Source organism: Spinacia oleracea, mitochondrion (assembly GCF_020520425.1).
Source record: "Spinacia oleracea mitochondrion, complete genome".
NCBI classification, from domain to species: Eukaryota; Viridiplantae; Streptophyta; class Magnoliopsida; order Caryophyllales; family Amaranthaceae; genus Spinacia; species Spinacia oleracea.
Genome location: NC_035618.1, coordinates 62,501 through 85,582, shown reverse-complemented (window position 1 = coordinate 85,582; position 23,082 = coordinate 62,501). Strand labels below are relative to the sequence as shown.

At 43.3% G+C, this 23,082-nt stretch overlaps 3 protein-coding genes and 2 non-coding genes across 5 annotated transcripts; 4 read left to right on the top strand and 1 right to left on the bottom strand.

Annotated features, from left to right (window-relative positions):
* The first annotated feature begins 2,091 nt into the window (after positions 1-2,091).
* Positions 2,092-2,164, top strand: trnK-TTT. Its single transcript has one exon. It is a non-coding gene; the product is annotated as a tRNA-Lys (tRNA).
* Positions 2,165-6,684: 4,520 nt separating this feature from the next.
* rpl5 (ribosomal protein L5) lies at positions 6,685-7,245 on the top strand. Its single transcript has one exon. It carries the CDS (start codon positions 6,685-6,687, stop codon positions 7,243-7,245), a length of 561 nt encoding a protein of 186 aa, YP_009414545.1.
* A 1,496-nt stretch (positions 7,246-8,741) lies between these two features.
* Positions 8,742-9,923, top strand: cob (cytochrome b). The gene has a single exon. The coding sequence runs from the start codon at positions 8,742-8,744 to the stop codon at positions 9,921-9,923; it is 1,182 nt and encodes a 393-aa protein (YP_009414544.1).
* A 6,061-nt stretch (positions 9,924-15,984) lies between these two features.
* cox2 (cytochrome oxidase subunit 2) lies at positions 15,985-18,365 on the bottom strand. The gene is made up of 2 exons: positions 17,984-18,365; positions 15,985-16,436 (listed from the first exon to the last, which is right to left on the bottom strand). The coding sequence occupies exons 1-2, from the start codon at positions 18,363-18,365 to the stop codon at positions 15,985-15,987; spliced, it is 834 nt and encodes a 277-aa protein (YP_009414543.1).
* Positions 18,366-22,530: 4,165 nt separating this feature from the next.
* trnF-GAA lies at positions 22,531-22,603 on the top strand. The gene has a single exon. It is a non-coding gene; the product is annotated as a tRNA-Phe (tRNA).
* The last annotated feature ends 479 nt before the right edge of the window (positions 22,604-23,082 follow it).

Genomic DNA, 23,082 nt, shown 5'->3' with positions numbered 1-23,082 from the left:
AGCGGAAGAGAGGGTTATATCGTACATACAATATAACTCCAATTCTTACGGAAGCTCTTTCTTACCAGTCAAGTAGTACAACAGCTGTATCTTATAGCCCGGCGCGGCGGGTCGCCTTTTGAATTCAGTAGATAGAGGAAACTCTTAGATAGATAAGGAGTAGGTGAGTGAGTCCTCAGTGACCTGAGCGATTTCGATCACCTAGCAGGCTTTTCATTTAGTAGGTAACATCGCCGAAGCGTATTATCAGATTTGGCTACGAACAATGATTGAGAGGGCACCGTCTTGTGCAACGCAACGATAGTTGGCCCTCTATCATCTTCTATCTGGTAGACTTGGTAAAAGGGCCCTGACTTTTTCCATAATTAGAGTTCGACCACAGCCGCCCCCCTTTTTGGGGGAGGATCCAGTTCCTTGCCAACTATCGACCCCGATCTCTTTTCATTTGTTTTGGATATTTCCAAACCTAGCCTTCGTCAATCACACTAAAGCAGAGCACCCAACTATGGCAAGGCCTCCTTAAGGGTTAGGTTAGTAAATCCGGCTCGAGACGCGTTCGTTGACAAAACCGCCGTAGGAATGGAGACCTTTCAATAGAACAAAGACGAACTGATCAACGAGAAAGAGGCCCTACTCACTACAAAGGAATACACTAAAAGATCGGAACAGCACTCATGCCTTTTCCGCATCAAGTTGACCGCTCCCCCCGCCCCCTACGTAGTTATTCTATCAATCAGTGGGTAGGACCCTCCATTCCGCTTGGTATATCATGAGAAAAGAAATTTGCACCAGGCGCACCGCGCTTTCCCTTTCCCAGATGTTCGCCTTTCTAAGTAAAGTAATGGTGACCCGCCGAAGACTGACTTTCGAACTGAGGGTTCGGTCAGTAGAGGGGACGACTTTGCCTACAATAGCCCCGCTCTCTAACCGACTGAGCCCGTTGATCATATAACTGGGAGGGAACGTGTCATATTAGGGGTGAACGATCAGAGGTCTCCTCTAATAACGATGAGGCTGCTTTCTCTTTTAGTAGACTCAGCTATTTATATGAATGAAGAAATGAATGCCGGGCTCTTTCTTTCACTGCTAACCTCATTTTTTGAATTTAATGCTTCCTATTTTTCTTTCCAAAAGCTTCGCTTAAGCGACTACGTACGTCGAGCCCCGAGCTTGTGGTCCTCCTTTGAGCGTGGGTTCAATTGGATTAATTTCTCAAGTAAAGGTCAACGTACATAGCAGCAAGGTATGAAGTCGCTAAAGCGAAGTTTTTGGATGGTGCATCGCCTATTTCTTGTTCTCGCTCGGGAGCCAAAACGAACACGCCTGCCACCTACTTTGGACCTTCGACCAGGCATTCTGCCCTTGTCGAATCGGAACCAACTACCACTGCATTGCGCTCGAACAGTTGAGCGGCCGCCGGCCAGCAACTTCCGTGCACAGATATAGATTCATTCTTCGTACCCGGTTCAGTCTCTCACAACCCTTCGCGGGTTGGTAAGACGGAATTAGACAAAGAAAGGATAGTGCTCGACCGGAACAACGGCCGACAAAGACCGTAATTACATAGATAACTGCTCTTCCCCTTCTCCGAAAAAAGGCTGTAAGGTATGTAGTCGCTAAAGCGAAGCTTAAGCATGTAAACAACCTAAAGCTCGAAGTTGAGCTTAAGCGAAGCTTTCGGTTGTAATAGCTAAAGCTATGCTTTTGGAAAGGCGGCTGGAAAGAAAATTGCATTGCCTCACCTTCTCGTAGATGGTGTCAGTGAGAGCAATTTGAGTATCTTCCGTTGACCTTCTTTTGTAGATAGAATCTTCAATGAGTGGAAACAAGCAACCTTTTACTAAAAAAAGAAAGGTCCTTGTTGAGTAAGGCTTCGGCAAGCAGAACAAAGTATGGGTTGGGTGCTTGAGCGCATCTTTCTCATTTCTCATATCGAAAAAGGCGAAACTTAGTTTTCGTTTTCTTGCAGGAGTGCTAACGCGCGCCCTTACGTTTTCTTCGCTTGCTCTGCAGTACGAACCTCATATAGAGCCGCGCCCTTTATGATGAGCGGCCAAGGGGCCGCCTTCTTTTCCGAACCAATCTTTTTGGGGGTGTATAGCTCAGTTGGTAGAGCATTGGGCTTTTAACCTAATGGTCGCAGGTTCAAGTCCTGCTATACCCAAAGCATCTAATTCGATATTTTGATTCTATGTAGAACTTCCTATCATCATATCGGCTATGACGTTCAATAAAGGGAGGGTAAGCGGTTTCAACTATCCCTTGAATCTGTTCACTCGTGTCCCTTACCATTTTTGGACACTTCGTTCATTTGTCTTTAGGCACTCCAAAGGCATAATAAAGCATATAAGAAAGGCTTTCAGAAGAAATGCCCACAGCCACATTAACTTGGTTGACCTTCTTCGTTTTACTACTTCATTCAGGTCCCAATCTTTATTTCGATCTCCCAATAAGCAACTAACTAGAAGTAGGCGTATGAGCGGCGAGAGGTATGAAGTCGCTAAAGCGAAGTTTTTGGTATGTAATCGCTACTTGGTATGAAGTCGCTTATGCGAAGCTTATGGAGCTTTTGGAATGTAATAGCTAAAGGAATGGTTTTCGTGTGAACTCGCCCTGCCTACCGACCTTAACTTCTCTTTCTAGCCCCTTTACCCTTACCAACGTCTGCATTCCTTTGTCTTTGCACCTCAGCCCCGGCCGGATCGACCTATAATAAGTCTTTTCTTTGCTGGCTTGACTCCAGAACTAGTAGAGGAAGGAAGCGATGATCGGTCTATCCCATTAGGCCTAATCCCGTTAGCCAATGAAAGGACTACCTTTCTTGGACTGTGAGCGACGACACCAGATCAGAGCGAGAGACGAGAAATGCGATTAAACTGCTTAACCTTACCAATAATGTAATTGGCTTACTTCGCCCCAAAGATGAGACTAGGAGAGTTGCATGCTAAAATGTGATCAATTGTAAACAAGCTCTTGTACATCCAAAGCTTTTTCAAAGTCCGAAAAAAATTCTCGGAGGTGAAAAGACACCGACGGAGGATATGAAATAGCTCGACCAACCCTTGAACCTAGCCCTCGGACTTCACCTTTCTTTTTTAAAGAATGGCCTTTACACTATGCCGATTCCCACTTTCACTCTTTTGCCTCGAAGACTTCCTAGAAAAGTATAGGATGGAATTTTGATACTATAGTAAGCTCTTAAACTGGGCTTAGCCAAGTTGTCGCCGTTCACCAGTGGAATATTCCCATGATATAGTCGCTCATTCATTTGTGAATTCCTTTCTTGAGTCCAGGATATCATATCGGATATATATATAAAGAGTTGCCAGAACCGGTGCTACACCAAAGCATGGGCTTTTTCTTTCTCAATTTCTTTTGAATTACATGACTGGGAATCCTCCTTTTATCGGTGGCCAAAAGACCAATCACTTACTACCTAATTCCGAGTTTCAACCGAACGGCTGGCACCCTCCAAGCCCTTGCTTTTAGGGCAGATAGATGGTCAGCTTAGCTATGAATTTGACTTGCTCCGGAGAGTACGATCTTTGGCTTGCTGCTCTCCCATCTCATTAGGGAAAAAACCCACCACACGAAAGCTTTTTCAAAGCTATTCCCACTGCTTCGGAATCTTAGTCTTCATAGGTGGTGGTACTAAGGGAAATCCTCTTGCAAAGGTCCAAAACTAAGGTTCTTCATGAACGACTTGCCTGTCTTAAGCATATTAATATTCTAATTATATTATTAAGAATATGGGACACCGACTGTGAAGGAGGGTTCCCCGGATGATTGCTTCTATCGACTGTCCTTCTCTATGTTGACTGGGGAAGCCTCTCAATGTGAGAAAAAGACCCAAACCCCGTGTTTTGGGCTTGTTTTGATCGGATTGGCCGGTTTGGTTTGGAATGGATTGTGAATCGGATTAAATAGTTATAGTTCATGAGCTTGACTAAACCTAGAATATTTGATGTCAGAGAAGAAGTTCCTGCTTTGGTTGAATTCAATAAAAAATACCACTTTCAATTGAATCAGTAATTTATACTCAGCTTGAAAATAAGCCTCAAGCCGATAAGTTATGTTCGATAATTTCGAAAGAAGAGCTGAGAGTGATTGACCTCTCACTCACGGCACACATTTAGCATGTGTGATGCCGACACCATGGATTGGAAGCGAAGTTTGGTTCAAGTAGGGGGAGCCCCCGATCGATAGAAATTGAGTAGTAAGCCTAATGTCCAGAAAGAAAGTGTAGGTCGATAGGATAATTCTTTTTTTAGCTTTACACCCTCCATAAGCTTCGCATAAGCGATTTCATACCAAAAGCTTCGCTTTAGCGACTACGTACTTTTTTACTTTTGGGAGGTGCAGTTGCACCACCTTAACGCGATGTAAGGGTCATCAAGGACAGGTGAATGGATTAACGTTCCTAAAAGGACAGGAAAGGTCTTAAGTTTTTACCCCGCCATGTCCTGCCTTAACGGAGCTCCAATCAGTCGCTCCTCGCTGGAATGAGGGTAGAACCGTCGATTGGTCTACTGTCTACTCACTACCTACGCAATAACCGATCCTCGGACGGACCCATACCTGTGTTACCAAAACTTGCTAGCCGACACCGGCTACCGCAAAGGGTTCGGTTGGTGGGTTGAAATCTCGTCTTGAAAGTAAAAAACGGGGTTTGGTTACTCGTTCTAGTGCTGAAGCAGAGTACAGGGCGGACGCGAAGGCCCCGGGCCGGGATGGAACGCTCGATTTTTCAAAGATTTCTTGAACTATAGTAGGAAAGGATGTGACTAGGTCCAAAGGAAGTGAACTCAATTCTCCCTTTGGAGACCCAGTTTACTGCCACCACCTCTTTGCTTCTGCGGGTTCCTTGGGACCCACTTCTGCACCATGCGTGCACGGTGGCGGGCTCGACACACGTTTGGTTGGAGAGAAAGAACCTAGAGGAGGGACCTGTGGATCGAGTACACCAGCAGATCAAGACCAACAGCCCACATCTTATCTTCTTCTTTGTCTAGGGGATCGTCGGGCTTAACCGAGACCAGACATCTGCCTTTACTGCCATTGCTTTTTTCGTCGTGGCCGTGTCCACACATACGCCTTTATTAGACGGCCCTCCCGAAGAATGGTCATTTACTCTTATATAAGTTATTAGAGTATCGGGTGTTGTGTTAAAGTAACTCGTGCTTGTATTCTTACCGAAGCAATGAACTGAACTTGATTTGAAACAAAGGAAGAATTCGACCTTAGCGGCTCCTCTGACCTCAGATGCATGTGTTAAGCATTTAGCTATGGTCTTGCATGATTTGCTTTTTTTTTGAATTCGATTTTGAAGCTACTCTACCTTTACTTCTTCCGTAAAGAAGTCACTACAGCTCAAGCTGTATCGGACTAGGCTGAAGGAAGAGAGAGGAGTCACTTAGTCTTTAAGTGTCTGAAAGCCTCCCTTCGACTGCTAACTCTTAGCAATATCCATTATTATATAGTTGCAGATCAGTTCTGACTTTTCTTTGCTCAATAGGAGTGAAGTGAGTCTCGGGTGAGCAGTTTCTGTCTTCACTATAAGCAATTAGAACTTTACTGAAATAGTTCTTCACTCGCTAGGGAAAGAGAACTCCTAAAAGCAGCCTTTCTCTTATCGTAGATAGCTGCAAACTGAATGCAGAGTGGAGATGAGGAAACTAAGACCGAAAGCAAAGGCTATCGACCAACCATAGCCCTTAGGATTTGAAACCCTAGGCCCGGCCTACAAATAGAAAAAAAAAGGCTAGCGAGTTGAAGCAATAGCCAGAGATTAGGAGGTGCGTCGCCTTTTAACAGTCAAAAATGACTTCTCGATGGGAGGATATGTAATCGCTTATTAGAAGCTTTTGTTTACATGCTAAAGCGAATCTTTTTCTTGAGAAAGAGCCAGTCTAGGTTTACCTTTGAATCTTATCCATTGAAGAAGACTGACTTCAAGACTAAAACCTGCCCCTTTCTTATTATTAGTAAGATAGGTTGCTTGAGCCAATCCTTAAATCGTGGAATAAAAATGCGGTGTGCAATTGCAGGAGAGAGAGGTCCTTCTGAGCCCACGCCCGTACAAGAGTTGGCTGGTAAAAAGTTCCTCAAGCCTTCTGTTTTGTCAGCGGATCTTACGATCTCTCATAGAAAGGTAAAGCAGTCTTAAAGACAGAGTCGTTCTTTCAGCAGGCGTGTTCTATACTGCTTGCTTAGCCCGTTCTCTTAGGAAATAAGGGATTACGAGCTAGTTAGAAGATAAAAGACTTCACTGCATTAAAAGCCAATTTTCCCTTCAAAAAGAGCTTCATTGGCTTCACCTGCAATCGAGTTCTCGGTCTCACCTAGCGTAAAGGAGAATAGCCGTTTTTATCAAAGACGGGATACTCCATAAATGAGAAGATGATCTTTCAGCTATATGGCTGAAAGCCCTTTGGCTACTCTACCTGGAAAGGCTTGCCAAGTCTGAAGGAAGATATAAGTTGCGATGTGAACAGACCTTCACTTAGTGAGAATTTCTACCAATTCTTCTTTTATTCATCAAAGCTCATCCTAATCTCCGTCGAGATTACTGCCTTAGCCCTGTACTATCATCTGTATAATAAAGTCTCGTTCTTACCACTATCCTTTTGAAGCGGGCAGGGAACAGTGCTCATGCTATAGAGATTTGAAAAGAAAAGCCAACTCATGTTTCCCCTCCATTTTCATTACGAAGATGTTTCACGTCAAGATCCGTTGCTCAAACCGAATCACGCCAACGTTATGGATGTTCCTGGATTGTGTGAAATAAGAGTAGTACCAAAGGCAGCACCTTCTGATTTCATAATCCAAAATGGAAAATTGGCTATGGAGATTCCGTGCGGTCAGAAATTGATACGGACACGCAGGGGTTCGATAGGAAAGTCGTTTCGATCCAATCCATTCTTGGGGTCAAATAAAGACAAAGGATATGTCAATGACCTAGCACGACAAAGCACTCTCCGAGGGCATGGAATGTTTCATTTTTTGGTCAGAATCTCGACAGTAATGTCTCTCTTAGATTCTCTGGTGGAAATACGGGAAAACTCCATTAAATTCTCGATGGAAACGGAGTTTTGCGAATTCTCCCCGGAACTAGAAGATCATTTTGAGATCTTCGAACATATTCGAGGGTTCAATGTAACTATTGTCACTTCAGCCAACACACAAGATGAGACTTTACTACCGTGGAGCGGCTTTTTGCAAAAAGATGAGGGAGAAACTCAGTAAGATGTCGGAAAATCGAAATATACGAGATCACAAACATTGCTCGCAGCTAAAACAAAAAAGACGTTATAAAGCTTTTTGTAAAGATCCCGATACCGGCCGGCTCCGTGACCGAAAAGACCTAACGGACTAATCCCTTATCTCGAATCGGAGATGCTAACGGGGCGGGAATCTAAGTGGGGGACCCCTCTACCGCCTGCGTCTATCTCCTGTCAAGTATGCTTTCCAGACATAGACTACGTACAGGGTAGTACTCTTGGAAAGATAGAATCTCACCGGGTATCCAATTTTGAAATAAGTTACGTATGAAGTCGCTAAAGCGAAGTTTTTGGAAAGTGACTCCCGAAAGATCGACCACTCTTCTAAATATAGTAAGGCGGAGAACTCTTGTTCATTGGAGCGCCGGAGTGCAGAGGTTGTTCCCATCATTGAAGTCCGAGTGTGGGACTGAGCCTTCCGAATGAGAAAGACAATAAAGTGCTTTGTTTCGTTGGAAAAACCAACGCAAATACAAATATCAAATTGACTTTCTAAAACCTACTTCTATAGATAGAAAGGTAGTTGACTCCCTAAAGCTTATGGAGCTTTTGAGCTTAAGCGAAGCTTTCGGGTTGGAAAGAGTTCATTTTTCGAATTCCCTCCCTTTATACTTTTCTAGGGGCCCCATTCCATTCCTTTGGCAAAGGGCCTAAAGCTCTGAGTCACTCCTTGTCTCATTGATCCGAAAAGAAAGGCATAAGTCCCACGTGTACTAAGCCCTTTCTTTATTATATATTATTCCATCCCTAAGAGCTAGAATGAATCAAAGTATGAACTAGGAACTAAGCGATTGGCAGCTACTTCTTCCATTTAAGAATGTAGAACTAGGAATAAAAGCATGAACTCGGAACTTCCCTAATAGTAGACTAAGACCTCTTTCTTGAGTCTCTATGCTCTCCTTTTCGTTAAAGGAAATAGCGGATTCCCTGACCGATTGCTATCCTAGCTCTTTCAACATCCGCTCCATCCTCAACTTGGACAGGGAATGCAGCGCGCTTAGCGTCGGAACGATCCCTCTACGTGAGTGTGCTATAAAACTAGGAGAAGAACAGAACTAAACGGATCAATTCCTTTGACCGGTCGTTTCGAGCTTCCAGTTCTTCTGGAAATTTCGATGACGCCGATGGAAGGAACCACTGGAGATTCATCCAACTTCGATCCCCTAAAGCCAAGTACGTAGGCTATAGAATCCCAAATAGAATAAAATAATAAAAAGAGCTCCTTCGGCTCTAAACAGCTACTGACCTAATTGGGAGCTTTTCAGCCAAGGTCGTCGGATTTAGAGGTCCTTTCACAACTATTTGCTTACTTAGAACAAGTAAGGGTCCAGATCATTCCATTGGGGAGAAAGCGGGAGTCATCCATATATAGATGAATACAGCGGCGTCTAGGAGGAAGACGGGGAGTGACTGGGGTGGGGAAGAAGAGTTGTCACGATATAAAGAATCTTGGCAAAGCAAATGAGTATAAGAAACCAACGATTCTCTGTTCTTAAACAACCCATATTTTCCACACTTAATCAGCATTTGATAGATTATCCAACCCCGAGCAATATTAGTTATTGGTGGGGATTCGGTTCGTTAGCTGGGATTTGTTTAGTCATTCAGATAGTGACTGGCGTTTTTTTAGCTATGCATTATACACCTCATGTGGATCTAGCTTTCAACAGCGTAGAACACATTATGAGAGATGTTGAAGGGGGCTGGTTGCTCCGTTATATGCATGCTAATGGGGCAAGTATGTTTCTCATTGTGGTTCACCTTCATATTTTTCGTGGTCTATATCATGCGAGTTATAGCAGTCCTAGGGAATTTGTTCGGTGTCTCGGAGTTGTAATCTTCTTATTAATGATTGTGACAGCTTTTATAGGATACGTACTACCTTGGGGTCAGATGAGCTTTTGGGGAGCTACAGTAATTACAAGCTTAGCTAGCGCTATACCTGTAGTAGGAGATAGCATAGTGACTTGGCTTTGGGGTGGTTTCTCCGTGGACAATGCCACCTTAAATCGTTTTTTTAGTCTTCATCATTTACTCCCTTTTATTTTAGTAGGCGCCAGTCTTCTTCATCTGGCCGCATTGCATCAATATGGATCAAATAATCCATTAGGTGTACATTCAGAGATGGATAAAATTGCCTTTTACCCTTATTTTTATGTAAAGGATCTAGTAGGTTGGGTAGCTTTTGCTATCTTTTTTTCCTTTTGGATTTTTTATGCTCCTAATGTTTTGGGGCATCCCGACAATTATATACCTGCTAATCCGATGCCCACCCCGCCTCATATTGTGCCGGAATGGTATTTCTTACCCATCTATGCCATTCTTCGTAGTATACCTGACAAAGCGGGAGGTGTAGCCGCAATAGCACCCGTTTTTATATGTCTCTTGGCTTTACCTTTTTTTAAAAGTATGTATGTACGTAGTTCAAGTTTTCGCCCTATTTACCAAGGACTCTTTTGGTTGCTTTTGGCGGATTGCTTACTACTAGGTTGGATCGGATGTCAACCTGTGGAAGCACCCTTTGTTACTATTGGACAAATTCCTTCTGTTCTTTTCTTCTTGTTCTTTGCCATAACGCCCATTCTGGGACGAGTTGGAAGAATAATTCCTAATTATTACACGGATGAGACTGAGAACACCTGATCAGTGTCAAATTATTACACCAAGAATTGACGAGCGAGTATTACACCAATAATTGACAAGCGGATTCGTTTTTTTTAGTTGGCTATGTTGATATAGCTTATATAGGGAAAAGAAAGTCTACTATAGGGTAAGGGTGAACTTTCAAATCCGGTTGTTCCCGAAACTCCCCGTCCCTTACTCGTCTTTTGAAAGCAAGAACATTCGCATAGAAGATATCCGATTTGATTCATGCATGCTCCTCCACTTAAAAAAAAAAAAGACCACCAAGAAAATTGAGTGACTAACTCAAACTTCGCGCTAGCTCTATAGTTGCTTTTATGCTTGTTGGAGCTTTGCTTGAGTCCATACTAAACCTGCTTTATTTCCTGAGAAGAGGGAGGAGCACAAAGCTGGATTTGCTGATGGTGACAAAGAGTAGGACCTCTAGCAATGAGACTCTTATCAACCATAGGGATAGCCTCAGCAGCACTACCCATAAGACCCTGATAAAAGGATCTTACTTCTTCCTTAATCTGCATCTGATTTGAGCACCTAGAACCATCAGATCTCACCAAAAGCTTAATAGCATTAACATTTTGCCTAGCTTTTGCATAAGAATGGAAGAACTTGGTGTTTGAGTCTCCAAGTTTGATCCAGTCAACTCTGGATTTTTGTTGCCAGATCTTTTCCAAAAGCATAGCTTTAGCTATTACAACCGAAAGCTTCGCTTAAGCGACTTCATACCTTTTGATGATTGCCTAAGACCACCAAACGAGCTTTGTCCCGTTCAAAAGCACCATCTGACTTACGCTTTGTTTTATACACCCATTGGTTGCCGATTGCCTTCTTACCAGGAGGAAGATCTGTAATCTCCCAAGTTTTGTTTCCAAAGCATCGATCTCCTGCCGCATTGCATTTCGCCAATTTTCTTTCTGAACCGCTTCCTTAAATGACCTGGGCTCTTTATCAGCATTAATAGCACCAACCCATTTTATATGGCCAGCATGCAAATAAAAATAAGTAACATAATGTGCTATAGGAAACCGCGTACCTGAGGAGGTCGATGACTCGGATGAGGCGGAGATGGGGTGTATTGTACGTGCAGAAAAATAGAATCAGATAACCAGCCCGGAGGACGTCTCATACGCTTGTCTAGTGCATCGTCAGTGGGAACCGTAGATGACTCGGGCTCACGAGATGTAATAGGAGTTGCAGAAGTGGTGGGATTCACCTGCTAATGTCGCCTCCCCCTCACTTAAGCGCGCATCAGGTGCAGATGCAGGCTGCTCTCAGGTGTGGGCTGCTCATGCCGTGTTTTGCGTCGTCTGGAACAATTGTTGTAGGAGGTTCTGAGGCTAACTGCGAGGCACTCCCCCTGTCTGCCGAAGTGATAGGAGGGGCGGACATGGGTGGAGTAGGTGGCAGGGAGGTGGAGTTTCAGGTACACTGAAAAACCCGAAATCTAAGTCTGCCTGGCCAGGGGGTCCATTATCACCCAAAACTTCATCCGACGCCCCTGCAAAGGGAAAAACATCCTCCAAAAAACGCACATCTCGTGATACAAATACCTCTTTAGTCTCCAAATCATAAACTTTCCATCCTTTCTTACCAAATGGATATCCCAAAAATACAAACTTCCGACTCCGTGAGCCAAACTTTTCTTTTTGCCTGGGCTTATTATGGGCATAACAAAGACAACCAAAGACGTGCAACAAACTCATATTAGGTGCAGAAGAGAAAAGAATTTCATATGGAGACTTCCCAAAAGCTTCGCTTTAGCGACTTCATACCTTCAAGCAGCTTTGTAGGAGTACGATTAATGAGGTGAACTGCAGTTTGAACGCAATCCCCCCAAAACCGTAGAGGTAATGAAGATTGAAACAAAAGTGCCCGTGCAACCTCTAAAATATTTCTATGTTTTCTTTCAACACTTCTGTTGGGGTGTTCCTACACAAGAGGTCTGAAACAATATACCTTTTTTCCTGAGAAAATGGAAGCAAGGGAGCCTCTGGCTTCGTACCATTATCAGATCTATTTTAACCACCTTATTGTGTGTGCACCATGAAAAATGTCTCAAACAACCAGGAACTTCACTCTTTTCCTTTATTAGGTAAATCCAAACGGCACGAGAATGATCATCAACAATAGTCAGGAAATAATGAGCACCAGAAGATGCAGACTTAGTATATGGACCCCATAAATCACAATGAATCAAACCAAATAAATCATCTTCTTTATTCTCACTTAAAGGAAATACAGTACGAGTTTGTTTAGCACGAAAACACACATCACAAGAGTCTAACTCCTTCTTTATTTTGCTATTGCTACTTGTACTAATGACATAAGATAAGTGCTGACTTGACGGATGTCCGAGACGACGATGCACCAATAATGTGGACTCTGCATCAAATGAGTCGAAACTTGTTGTGGCACCGCCTTGAATACGTACAACCCATTCCTTAGCTCACCGAGGCCAATCGCCATCCTCATGCGGTCCTGTACAACACATAATTGATCAGTAAATGTCACAGTACAATATGAGTCACGACTAAGCTGACCAACAGAAATGTTGTTGCATTTAAGGTTGGGAACATAAAGCACGTTCCGAACAATTCGGAAGTCAACCGTACACTTCCGTGTAAAGTAGCGGTGGTTTTAACACCGTCTGGAAGACTAACTGGACATGGAGGTAAATCCGTGCGGTCATAAATAATGTCCAATGTCCCTGTCATATGATGAGAAGCGCCACTGTCAAGGAGCCAAGTAACTTAATTTTGAGTGTCCTTACCCAAAAATGTCTCGGAAGAGGAGGCAGACTCAAGAAGATTGATTAAACGCTGCACTTGGTCGTTGCTGAAACCTGGTGGTGTGCTACTGTTGGTCTGACGCGGGCCTTGCTCAGCAGTCTGGCTGACGGGAGGACTGGGCAGCGTTAGCTGTTGGGACTGCTGTCCCCGGCTGCTACCAGTAGCTCCTCGACCACGGCCCCTACCTGGTGGAAAGCCAATACGCTGATAGCAGCGTTCAAAGTCATGTCCAATGCGACCACAGTGAGTGCAAGTGGGTGGTGCATTGGTAGTAAGAGGAGGTGATGGAACTGGAGGATTAGGAGGAGCCTGGACCGCAAAACTCACTGCTTCAGTTTTCTCATCACGACCCCGTATGATACTACGATGTCTTTCTTCCTGAGTTGCTAAAGAGAATTCTTAATATTAGGAAACGGTTCCATACTCAAGATTTGAGTCCGGAGAGCACCATACTGTTCATCATCAAGGCCTAGAACAAAATCATGAGTCTTGTCCCGCTCAACACGAGCACGCAATTTTGCCGCGGCAGCACAAGTACAACCACATGTAAAATCCTCCGAACCATAAAATTCATCCCACAATTGAATTTCTTAAAATAGGAAACCACACTCATGCCTTTTTGTCGGAGCAAGTGATATTCAGATTTAAGCTGATTTCGATAATTGGTGATGGAATAGCGTTGCTGTAAATCTAACCACATCTCCTTAGCAATCTTATGACCGGCAACACTAGGTTGAATAGACTCATCAACAGAATGAAACAACCAAGAACAGATAGTCGAATTATTTGACTTCCATGCTCTAAATTCGTTACTTTTCTCATCAGTAGGACAAAAAAATGCATCATTGATAAAACCATACTTATGACTTCTAAAGCATTAACCACGGCCTTTACCCAAACATCATAATTCTCACCCTTTAACAGATACTTAGTGAGAGAATTACTAGGCCCTTCAGAAGGATGTAAATAAGAAATTGAAGATGCATCATGAATGAATTGTACCTTCTTTAAAACTATACTTACAATAGAGGTACCGGTTGATCACAATCCTAAGTTTCAGCAAGAAAGAGCTGCTCCCCACACCCCAGACGAGCAGGATGAAGATACAGAGCAGAGAATCAACCACACCTATGGCCTTTCTTTCAAAAAATGGGTTCATGCGAGATATGGGATACATAAGTACTCTTCATTACGGCGCCAGAGAGTCATGTGAGTCAAGTACAGAGAACAAAAGGATTGTCAATGAGCATCCTGCTTCACCAAGAAATTGCATTCTCCTATATAATGACGACTCCTGATTTTACGAATCAAAGTGACGAATCCAACTCTGATTATTCATAAACCCACCTCTGGACAGTACGACTCAAACTGTATTGAACCTATATAACTTAGCTCTTATTGCGACATTCCTTGATATTCATTTCCATGAAAGCAAACTGTCACTTGAGCAGCGACCCAACAGCAAAGGAACAACTGTGATATCGAAAGCTGGGGGTAAGACGGGCAGCATTATGTCCTCAAGTATCTGCTCTAGTAAGGAAATAGGTGAACAACTATTCCTTACTTTCAAATATTCGCGAAAGCGAAGTTTTTGGTAGTTGACTTGCTTATTAGAAGCTTTTGGGTAGTCATGTTTCTCAAATTACTAATTCATTCACTTCTCGGCTGGTTCTCAATGCGGTCTAAAGGGAAAAAAAGGCTATAAGTTCTATTGCTATAAGGGCTGCTCGCCTTTATACGGCTTGGCTTCGCTATCGCTCCTATTCCTTCGGCCTAAAAAGCAGTCTTCCTACCATACCGGAATGGCCATTCTCTAGTGCAGGAAGTTTCGCCAGAAGCAAGCAAGACGAGGTCGCTCTGCTTTGTAGACAAGGCTCGTTCCGTACTTGACTTACGAGCTCGTGTAGTACTCGCCTCTATCTCTAAAGGAGCTTATGCACTCTACTTCTACTAAACGAGCGAGCGAAGCCTTCTTAGTGGCTTCTCTTCTTCACCCTATTCTTTCATTTCCGCTTAAGCTTCTCCGGTTTGGGGGATTAATTGATTAGATACCCGAGAACCATAATCTTTCCTAGAAACAGCTTCCACGACGATAGATAGGGGTCAGGTTTGTTTGGCATCTATGCCTCCTGCCCTCCAAACAGTATGGGAGCCTTTCAGCTCGTACTGCTCACACTCCTAGATCTTCACGGCACCTCCTCCACCATAGTGTGAGCTGGGAGCAGCTCCGAAAAGCGAGGCCGACTCAAAAATGAGCTTTCAACAACACCACGAAAAAAGGAAACTATGGTTGCCCACTAATCTTAGATCATAGGTGAAATCCAATCCCTTCGCTTCACGCCAGGCTTGGAACCTGTAAGTAAGGCTCCCCTCGCCTCTCGGAAGCGAGCAGCTTTCAAACCTTTCCCCCTTTTTTGAATTAGAAAAGCTCCAACCAAAAGCTTCGCTTAAGCGACTACGTTCCTATACAAATACAAGGTTCTGGAAGAAAAGCTGCTGAAGGAAGGGCGGCCCCACCCTGTGAAACAAAAGTGTACGTACATAAATAAGAAGGCTGGTTATGGCCTTTACTTTCTAGGGCTCCTTTCCATCTATCTTGACCGGGAAGAGGGGGGAGGCCCTTGCGGAAGCCCTGCCCGCCCTTTTCTATTTTGAGAGATCCCTTCCCTTCTATATAATATTGAGGATTCCAGGCTTTCCTGACTCGTAACAGACGGCTATAGGAACAAGAAGAGGCGGCGGAAGCCGTTGCAGGTCCTTCTCCTTCCGCTGAAACTCTTTTGTTTGTTCACCACGGCACGAAATCATGAAGAAGCTATAATATAATGACTCAGAAAGAGAGTGGCGCCTAGCCGTTGAGAGCGTCTGTTCTCTTTGTAGAGGAAGAGTACGATCTTGGACTGGCCCCCTTCGCATGATCTAGAAAAAAAAATAAGTCCGTGCTACTATAAGGCCTCTAAACTCCTCCCTCAGGACACTGTTGCGTTGTCCATGGGGACGGGGTAGCCCCGACTTCCATAGGTCCTTGTTTCGATCTCCTAATGAGAATGGAGGTCCTTGCGCGGGCGTCTCATCCCTAACCTAAGACTTGCTTGCTCTGGTATGGAGTGCCCCGTGGTTTCTTAAGTGCCAGCCGCGGAGAGGAATGCCGTCAACTAGGGCGCTATTGGCCACTAACCACTCGCTCGCCGGCCGCTCGGGCTCCGCGTTTCAAGTTCGTTATCCTAACCGTCTTCTCTGCTTCACCGGGAGCCTGGCCCCTTTTTCTATCTTATTTACTGCCTTGCTCCTCGGCTCCCTACTGCTCCAGCCGCTCGCTGTAAAAGCTTGCTTTTCGGGTGGCTCGCACCCCGGGTAGTGCGGCTGAGCCAGAGTGGGCTCAGCAGTCGGCCTATGTTTTCGGGCGCACGCATAAAAGCATGATTAGTTCCACAAATTTCACTGCACTGACCATAGTAAACTCCTTCTCGTTGTACCAAAATAGAGGTCTGATTTAAACGGCCAGGTACAGCATCACATTTGACACCTGAGGAAGGTACAGCCCAACTATGAAGTACATCAGCAGATGTTACAATAATACGTATATGAGTTTTGGCTGGTACAACCACTCTATTGTCCACTTCTAATAAACGTGATTGACCCAATTCTGGATCATCTTCTGGAATCATATAACTGTCAAAAGTGAGTGACTGTTCATCGGAACTGTTATAGTCCGAATACTCATAAGGTTGGGTCGACGCCCGCCTCCCCCCAAACTGTACTTGCAAGTTTCCCCGCAAAAAGCTCTCCACGCCTACTCTTAGAATTAGAAAGAGCACTATTTTTCTTTAGTTTTAGGTAGTTCTTCCGACCGTAAGACCCTTTATGAGTCAGAGAAATCGGAGGCGAAGGAACTCGACTACTTGCTTACTTGAATGAGTAAGGTCAAATTCACTTACTTGGACTTGGAACAAGTATGGCGACGTATGAAGTCGCTAAAGCTCTTGGAGCTTTTGGTATGAAGTCGTTTATTAGAAGCTTATGGAGCTTTTGTTTACACGCTAAAGCTATGCTTTTGGAAAGTCGACTTACTTTTTTGAAAGTAAGGCCGGGAAAAGTTTATTGGCAACAGGGGACCCCTTCTTACCCAGCCCTACCTACCCTATGTATTCGAGGGGAAGGCTGTAACCGAAAAAGGCCTGGTTCCACACACATAGGACAGGCAGAAGGTATGGGACGACCTGTTCGCCACGAAAAGCGAATTCTATCTTATAGTCGTCTTCTTTGTTCGATAAATGCGCATTGGAAAAGGATGCTAGTCGGCTCGGCGAAGTTGTAGGCTCTAAGAAATAGGATCCAGAGTGATTCCTCGCCTATCCTGTCAGGGGCCCGGTTGAACGCTCGAGTATAGATTTTCTATGCTCATGTGAACGACTGGGGCATAAAGCTCATAGATCTAAAAGGATCAATCCATAGGCCTGACCGGATATCGTGAAAAAAAAAGTTTTGAGTATTCATGAGACCTCGAATTCCCACGTTCCAGCGTGCATTATGCCAACAGGTCCCATCCCCAACTCTAGCTTAGAAGTTGAGTCACCCTTCTTTTTTAACCTAACTAAAAAAAAAGAGAGATAGTACATATCCTGTATCGATCATAGGATCACTCTATGAATAGGTAAATTCTCCGTGACCTCCCACCGTTCACGATATCCCTTGCTTCTCGCTGCGAGCGGCTCCTCGGTGCGGTGGAAGAGTAGAAGCGCTGGTCCCCTTCGGTCAAGTTGCTTGTGCCTGCTGTTACCTACCGTAGGACCTCCGTCCCCGAAGCGAAGAAAGAGGAGCAGGCAATAAGGTTATTGTCCTCTCCCGGCCCAGTAGTTCCGCAACTACTACCGTGGTTGTTGCCAGCGGGGATCCCCCATTCCGAAAGGTTACTGGGCCGGCCGTTAGGTCCAAAGTTGTATGCCATTGCTATGGTGCCGTTAGATTCACTACTTCAGCGCCGTTATCGGACATTGCAGGCTGAGCATCTATTTCTCGTATATCGCTCTACACCGAGAAGAGGGATGTGTACCTCCAGCAACAACAAGAATGGAACCATAGGCTCCTATGCTGAGAGCATTTCAGGGTATAGGTCTAACCACCTCAATCAACTCCCCGTTTCTGGCATGCTATAGTTAGAAAAGTCTCTCGACGACGGGAATGGGAGATTGCCAGTAAGCCAGATGCTTTGCGAACTATATTCCACTTTAAGGCATTTCGTTGCACTTAAATCACCTTCGTGAAGAGGCGCACTCCGATACCATTGATGTCCAATAGCTTTGATAGTAATGGCTGGATCTACTACTACCTCGTCCATTGAGTATAACAGAGCAAATGATGGTATAGCAATGAACATCAGGATGATACTGGGAAATATGGTCCGAATAATCTCAATAGTGGTTCCATGAACAATCCTTTGCGGGATTGGATTTTTTTTATAGTGGAAATGCCATAAAGCGCGAACCAAGATCCATGATACGAAAACCAAAATAAGAATGAGGAAGAAAAAGATATCATGATGTAAGTCTATTATTCCTTGCATCATAGGTGTTGCTGCGTCTTGAAATCCTAATTGCCATGGTTCCGCTGCATCACAAGGAGCAATTGTGAAGAATAGCCATTCTCGAACAATCATTTGTATTTTCATTCTTTGACTTCTCTGCTCTCTCGAGAAATGAAGAAAGACTGATTCTTGCTCTCCAAATTCAGGAAGAAAGAAATCACCGGTTGGGTTTGCCAACCAAGAAAGGCATGGGACCTTTCGAACTATGTCTCTATTATCGGCTGCGTGCTATCGGAGAGAGAACAACGGGAGGTTCAGTCAAAAACATTTCCCGCACAATCAATTCAGAATCTCTTTTTCTTTATATACGCAATTTCGATAAGAGTCTAGCCAACTCTTTGAAGGAGCTAAGCTACCTGTATCTTTCTTTGTATGTACAGGTTCACACCTAAGTCAAGTAAGAACCTCCCTTAAGAAAATTGGACCTTAGAAGTTCAAGTAGAAAGTACCTTACTCTACTCTTTAATCGAAGTGGTAATCGCACATCTTTCTTCTACTTCTTTTTTTCCATCGCCTGTCAACCATTCATTCCTTTAATTGACATAGGTCGCGAGCGGTCTAATTCAAAGGAATGAATGCTTTGGTAGAATTCATTTTTGGGGAAATCCGCTATTATCTGCCTTCTATCCCACTTAGGAGAAAAAAAAAAAGAGTTATTTACTATTAAGCAATGAACACTAACTTAAACTCGAAGCATTTGAGTTGAGAAAAGAAGGTTCCAACTTCTAAGCCAATCAATCGATGCAACAAAGAGTTTTTCTTTGAGGGAATTTCAAGTCTTAGTTATAGCAGTAGGAATGTGGTCTTTGCCTTATCCGGATCTATCTACACTGTCTCAGCTCGTGCAAAGCAGTAAATATCTGAAGGAAGGGTACGGAGTTGATCCTCGCACCGAACTCTAAGCGCTAGTTTCACCTTCTAAGGAAGCTAACCTATTATTTAGTCGAGTTGCTTCGCTCCAGTTTCAAGCTTTATTATCTAGCCAGTCTCGCGTGAAAGTTTCTGTTATTTTTTTCCTGTCTGAAAGTCCAGTAGCCTAGGGGAAGGCTCGACAGAAAGGTACGAGTGGTCGGCGGAGTCATCCTCTTTCATCCAGTCCAACCAATACCCGAAAGGAGTTGGTCTTTCGAAAGTATCTTAATAAGTAAGGTATGCGTCTCCTCTTTTGCCAGTTCCAATTCCCGGAATTCTACGGAATGCAGCAGTACAGTTCACTTTCTAACATCTGCAGCTGATTCTTCCTAACTCTTTTATATAAGAGAATATCTCGCTCTCTCTGTCTGTACTCGGAGTTCTAGCTTTCTTTCATACCATATCAAATGCATGGAAGCCTTTCGCCTAAGAGTTAGTTAAGTAAGAGTTTTGGCTTCTAGGGCAATAAGACTTTCTCTAAGTTTGGTAGGATTATATCTGTCTATCGCCCTATTGTGGGCATATTCCTTATACTATTATATGGATGTCCGTTTCGGTAAAAAAGGGATAGATTCTCAAGCAGTGGATTCGTCGAAAAGACTATCAGTTGATTCTCCAAGAGTAAGAAGGCATTCCCTCACAACCTAGCATTAATTTCGTTCTTCCCTCCTACTCCGAAAGCTTCGAAACAGCGACTTCTTAATGCTTCGCACTAAGCGTGTAAACAAAAGCATAGCTTTAGCTATTACATCTCCTCGTCCATTAAACAATAGAAGTTGTCCTTCAATCAAAGAGGGGATTGGTGCAAAGACCTTCTTTGTCCTTTCCTAATCGCCTATTGCTTATACTATTGATTCACTGTCCATACGCCCATCCTATTCTCAGCAAGAGCGACTCGCGAGATGTCATGAGCTTTTTAGGATGCGAATGTCGTCGAATGTGCTTCTCATCTCAGCTGGGCATTTAATGGTATAGATTAAATGCCCGAATCGAAAGAAAGACCAGGGGCTGGGAGCTCTGATGGCGCACGTTTAGGGTGGTTTTCTATCGTGCGCCCAGCCTTCCATGGCAAAGAAGAAGAAAGCTCAACCTGAAATTCCGATGCCGAGGGTGTCGCCGGTGAACCCTTCACCTGCTGTGCATCAATCGGGTCCGGGAATTGCTCACAGAGACATCGTGGCTACACCCACTTTTGCGAACCCTCCGATTAATTCTGCGGCTACGACTATGGCGAATCCTCCTATAATTGATGATGTTGCGAAATTAAGAAGCCCGATACAGTCTATTGATAAAGCGTTAGGGAGTAATTCGATGAATGGGGCTGGAACTAGTGCTTAGAGCACATCACCTCAAGCGACTGGGAACAAGGTTCGATTGGCGGCTCCTCCTCATCCCAGTGCTGGGCCGGTTTCTGAAGAAATTTTTGATGCAATTGAATTCATAGAGCAACAATGCCTACCCAGAAAATGGTGAATCGTAGATTGGAGATGGAAGGCTCTACTGCTTTGCCGGCAAATCCATGGTCTGGACTGTTTGAGGGAGCTAAACTAGCTTCAAAAGGTACAACTCTGCATTTTTTGGCTCCTGTGGTCAAGGATGGTAGGAAAATAGCCCAATTACAACAATCTGAGTTAGATGTATTGACTGAAAAATGGAATGCTTCTATTGTCATGTATGTGGTTGGTTCTACTCCAACAATTGCCTCCGTTAATCGTTATATATTTGAAAAGGTAAATTCAAAGTTGATAAGAATAGTGGTGATACATCTTCAAGAATCAAGATTATCCCCCATTCTAATGAGAATCCTAGTGATGATTCTCAAGGTTATAAGGATTTGATTTCCTTAGAACAGAAGACTATGCTTTCTTTCTTTGGTCCCTATACCCCGGAATTTGAATTCATGTATTAAGCAGTTTATTCAGAATTGAAAGCAGCGTAAGGTGTGCTTCCATGATCGAAAGGATTGAATCCCTCGTGCGCCGAAACGCTCAAATATTGAGCCATAAAGATGGTAACCCTGGTACACATACTCCTGTATCCACAGACCCTAAAAAGCAGTCTAATAACTTGATTAGTTACCCTTTCCAAAAACTGCGCTTTAGCGACTTCATACGTGTTACTTCACGACAATTGGATTCTAGGTCAGTGCCGTGGTAAGAACCTTTTTCACACAAGACGAGCTACTGGAAATTATGGGTAACATTCTTTGGTTGGACTGATCAGTTATCAACTATGCTATGACTGCCCTCAACCTACCGCTGATTATGCACACATATTAAATGAAAAGAATGCACAAATTTATTGACATGTAACACGGATGTAATAGCGAAAGCGAAGCTTTTGGAATGACTACATCAGAAACAGAAGATCTGACTAATAAAGTATTAGCGTGATACCTTGCTGCCTTCCCTTGATTCAAGGCCTAACGGTCCAGTCTACTAACTTATGGGAGTTCTTGGTGAAATCATTTAGAATTACTTTAGGGTTCTCAGTGAGCCTATGCCCCCTACTATACTACCAGCTGATGGTCGAATAATTCACCCCCGAGAGGTGGAACTCTTTGTGCCATTGATTGGTATAGAAGACTCAGGCTCTGACCCACTTGAATAGAAGAGAAGACTAATCCAATAAAGGGCGAAGAATATACTATATGAAATGATTACTAAGACCCCGAATCTATTCTTTCTTTTTTTTTTTTCTTGCTTTTGAAAAAAGGAGTTATAGAATATGAAATGAAAAATCATATATATATTATGAATAGGAAAAAATGGAATAATTTTTGTGAATCGATTTAAAGTTGAAAAAAGAATCAAATATTCATAAAATAATTCACTCCATAGTCTGATAGATCTTTGGGAGGCACTTATTGGACGAGAATAAAGAAAGATAGAGTCCTGTTCTACATGTCAATACTGACAACAATGAAATTGATAGTAAGAGGAAAATCCGTCGACTTTTAAAATCGTGAGGGTTCAAGTCCCTCTATCCCCAAAAGAGTTTTTTACTTCCTAATTAGTTCTTTTTTTTTTTTCATTACCGGGTTGAAGGCGGTTATATCCCTAATTTTCTCTTTTCACAAGTCTTGTGATATATATGATAGACATACAAATGAATATTTTTTAATAAGGAGTACTCAGTTTAGTGATTCACAATTCATATTATTACTCGTACTAAAAAAACAAAAAATTTTGAAAACCCAAGGGATTCCGGTATGCATATATGGATATAATACTTTTTAAGATTTTTCGTCCGTTTAATTGACATAAACCCGAGTTATCGAGTCAAATGAAATGAGAAGATGATGCGCCCGAAAGGTGAATGAATGGTCGGGATAGCTCAGCTGGTAGAGCAGAGGACTGAAAATCCTCGTGTCACCAGTTCAAATCTGGTTCCTGGCACATGCTTTTTTTTATGGATTTATATACATATTCAAAGAAAATAAAAAGTTTCAATTAGGCAGTTGATCAAACAAAAGTCTCGAAGAATTCAAGCATGTAAACAACCTAAAGCTCGAAGTTGAGCTTAAGCGAAGCTTTCGGAAATGGGGATCTCAAATTTCAGGTATGCCTGCTCCTAATCCCATTTCTACTGGAAATGATATTAATAGAGAACTGATTGGGAGGGGAAATGAGGCTAAATGGGCAAATCTCTTCTCTGGGTCTAGTATAACTGCTAAGGGGAAACCATTGCAATTTGTTGCTCCGGTTGTTAAAGATGGCCAAGCTGTTGCTATTCTTCAACAATCGGAAATTTATATTGAATCTGAGAAATGGTTATCTTCTGTTGTGCTTTATGTGGTGGGGGAAACTCCGACAATAGCTGCTGTTACTAGATTTATTGAGAAAGAGTGGAACTATGTCAGTAAACCTAAAGTGTA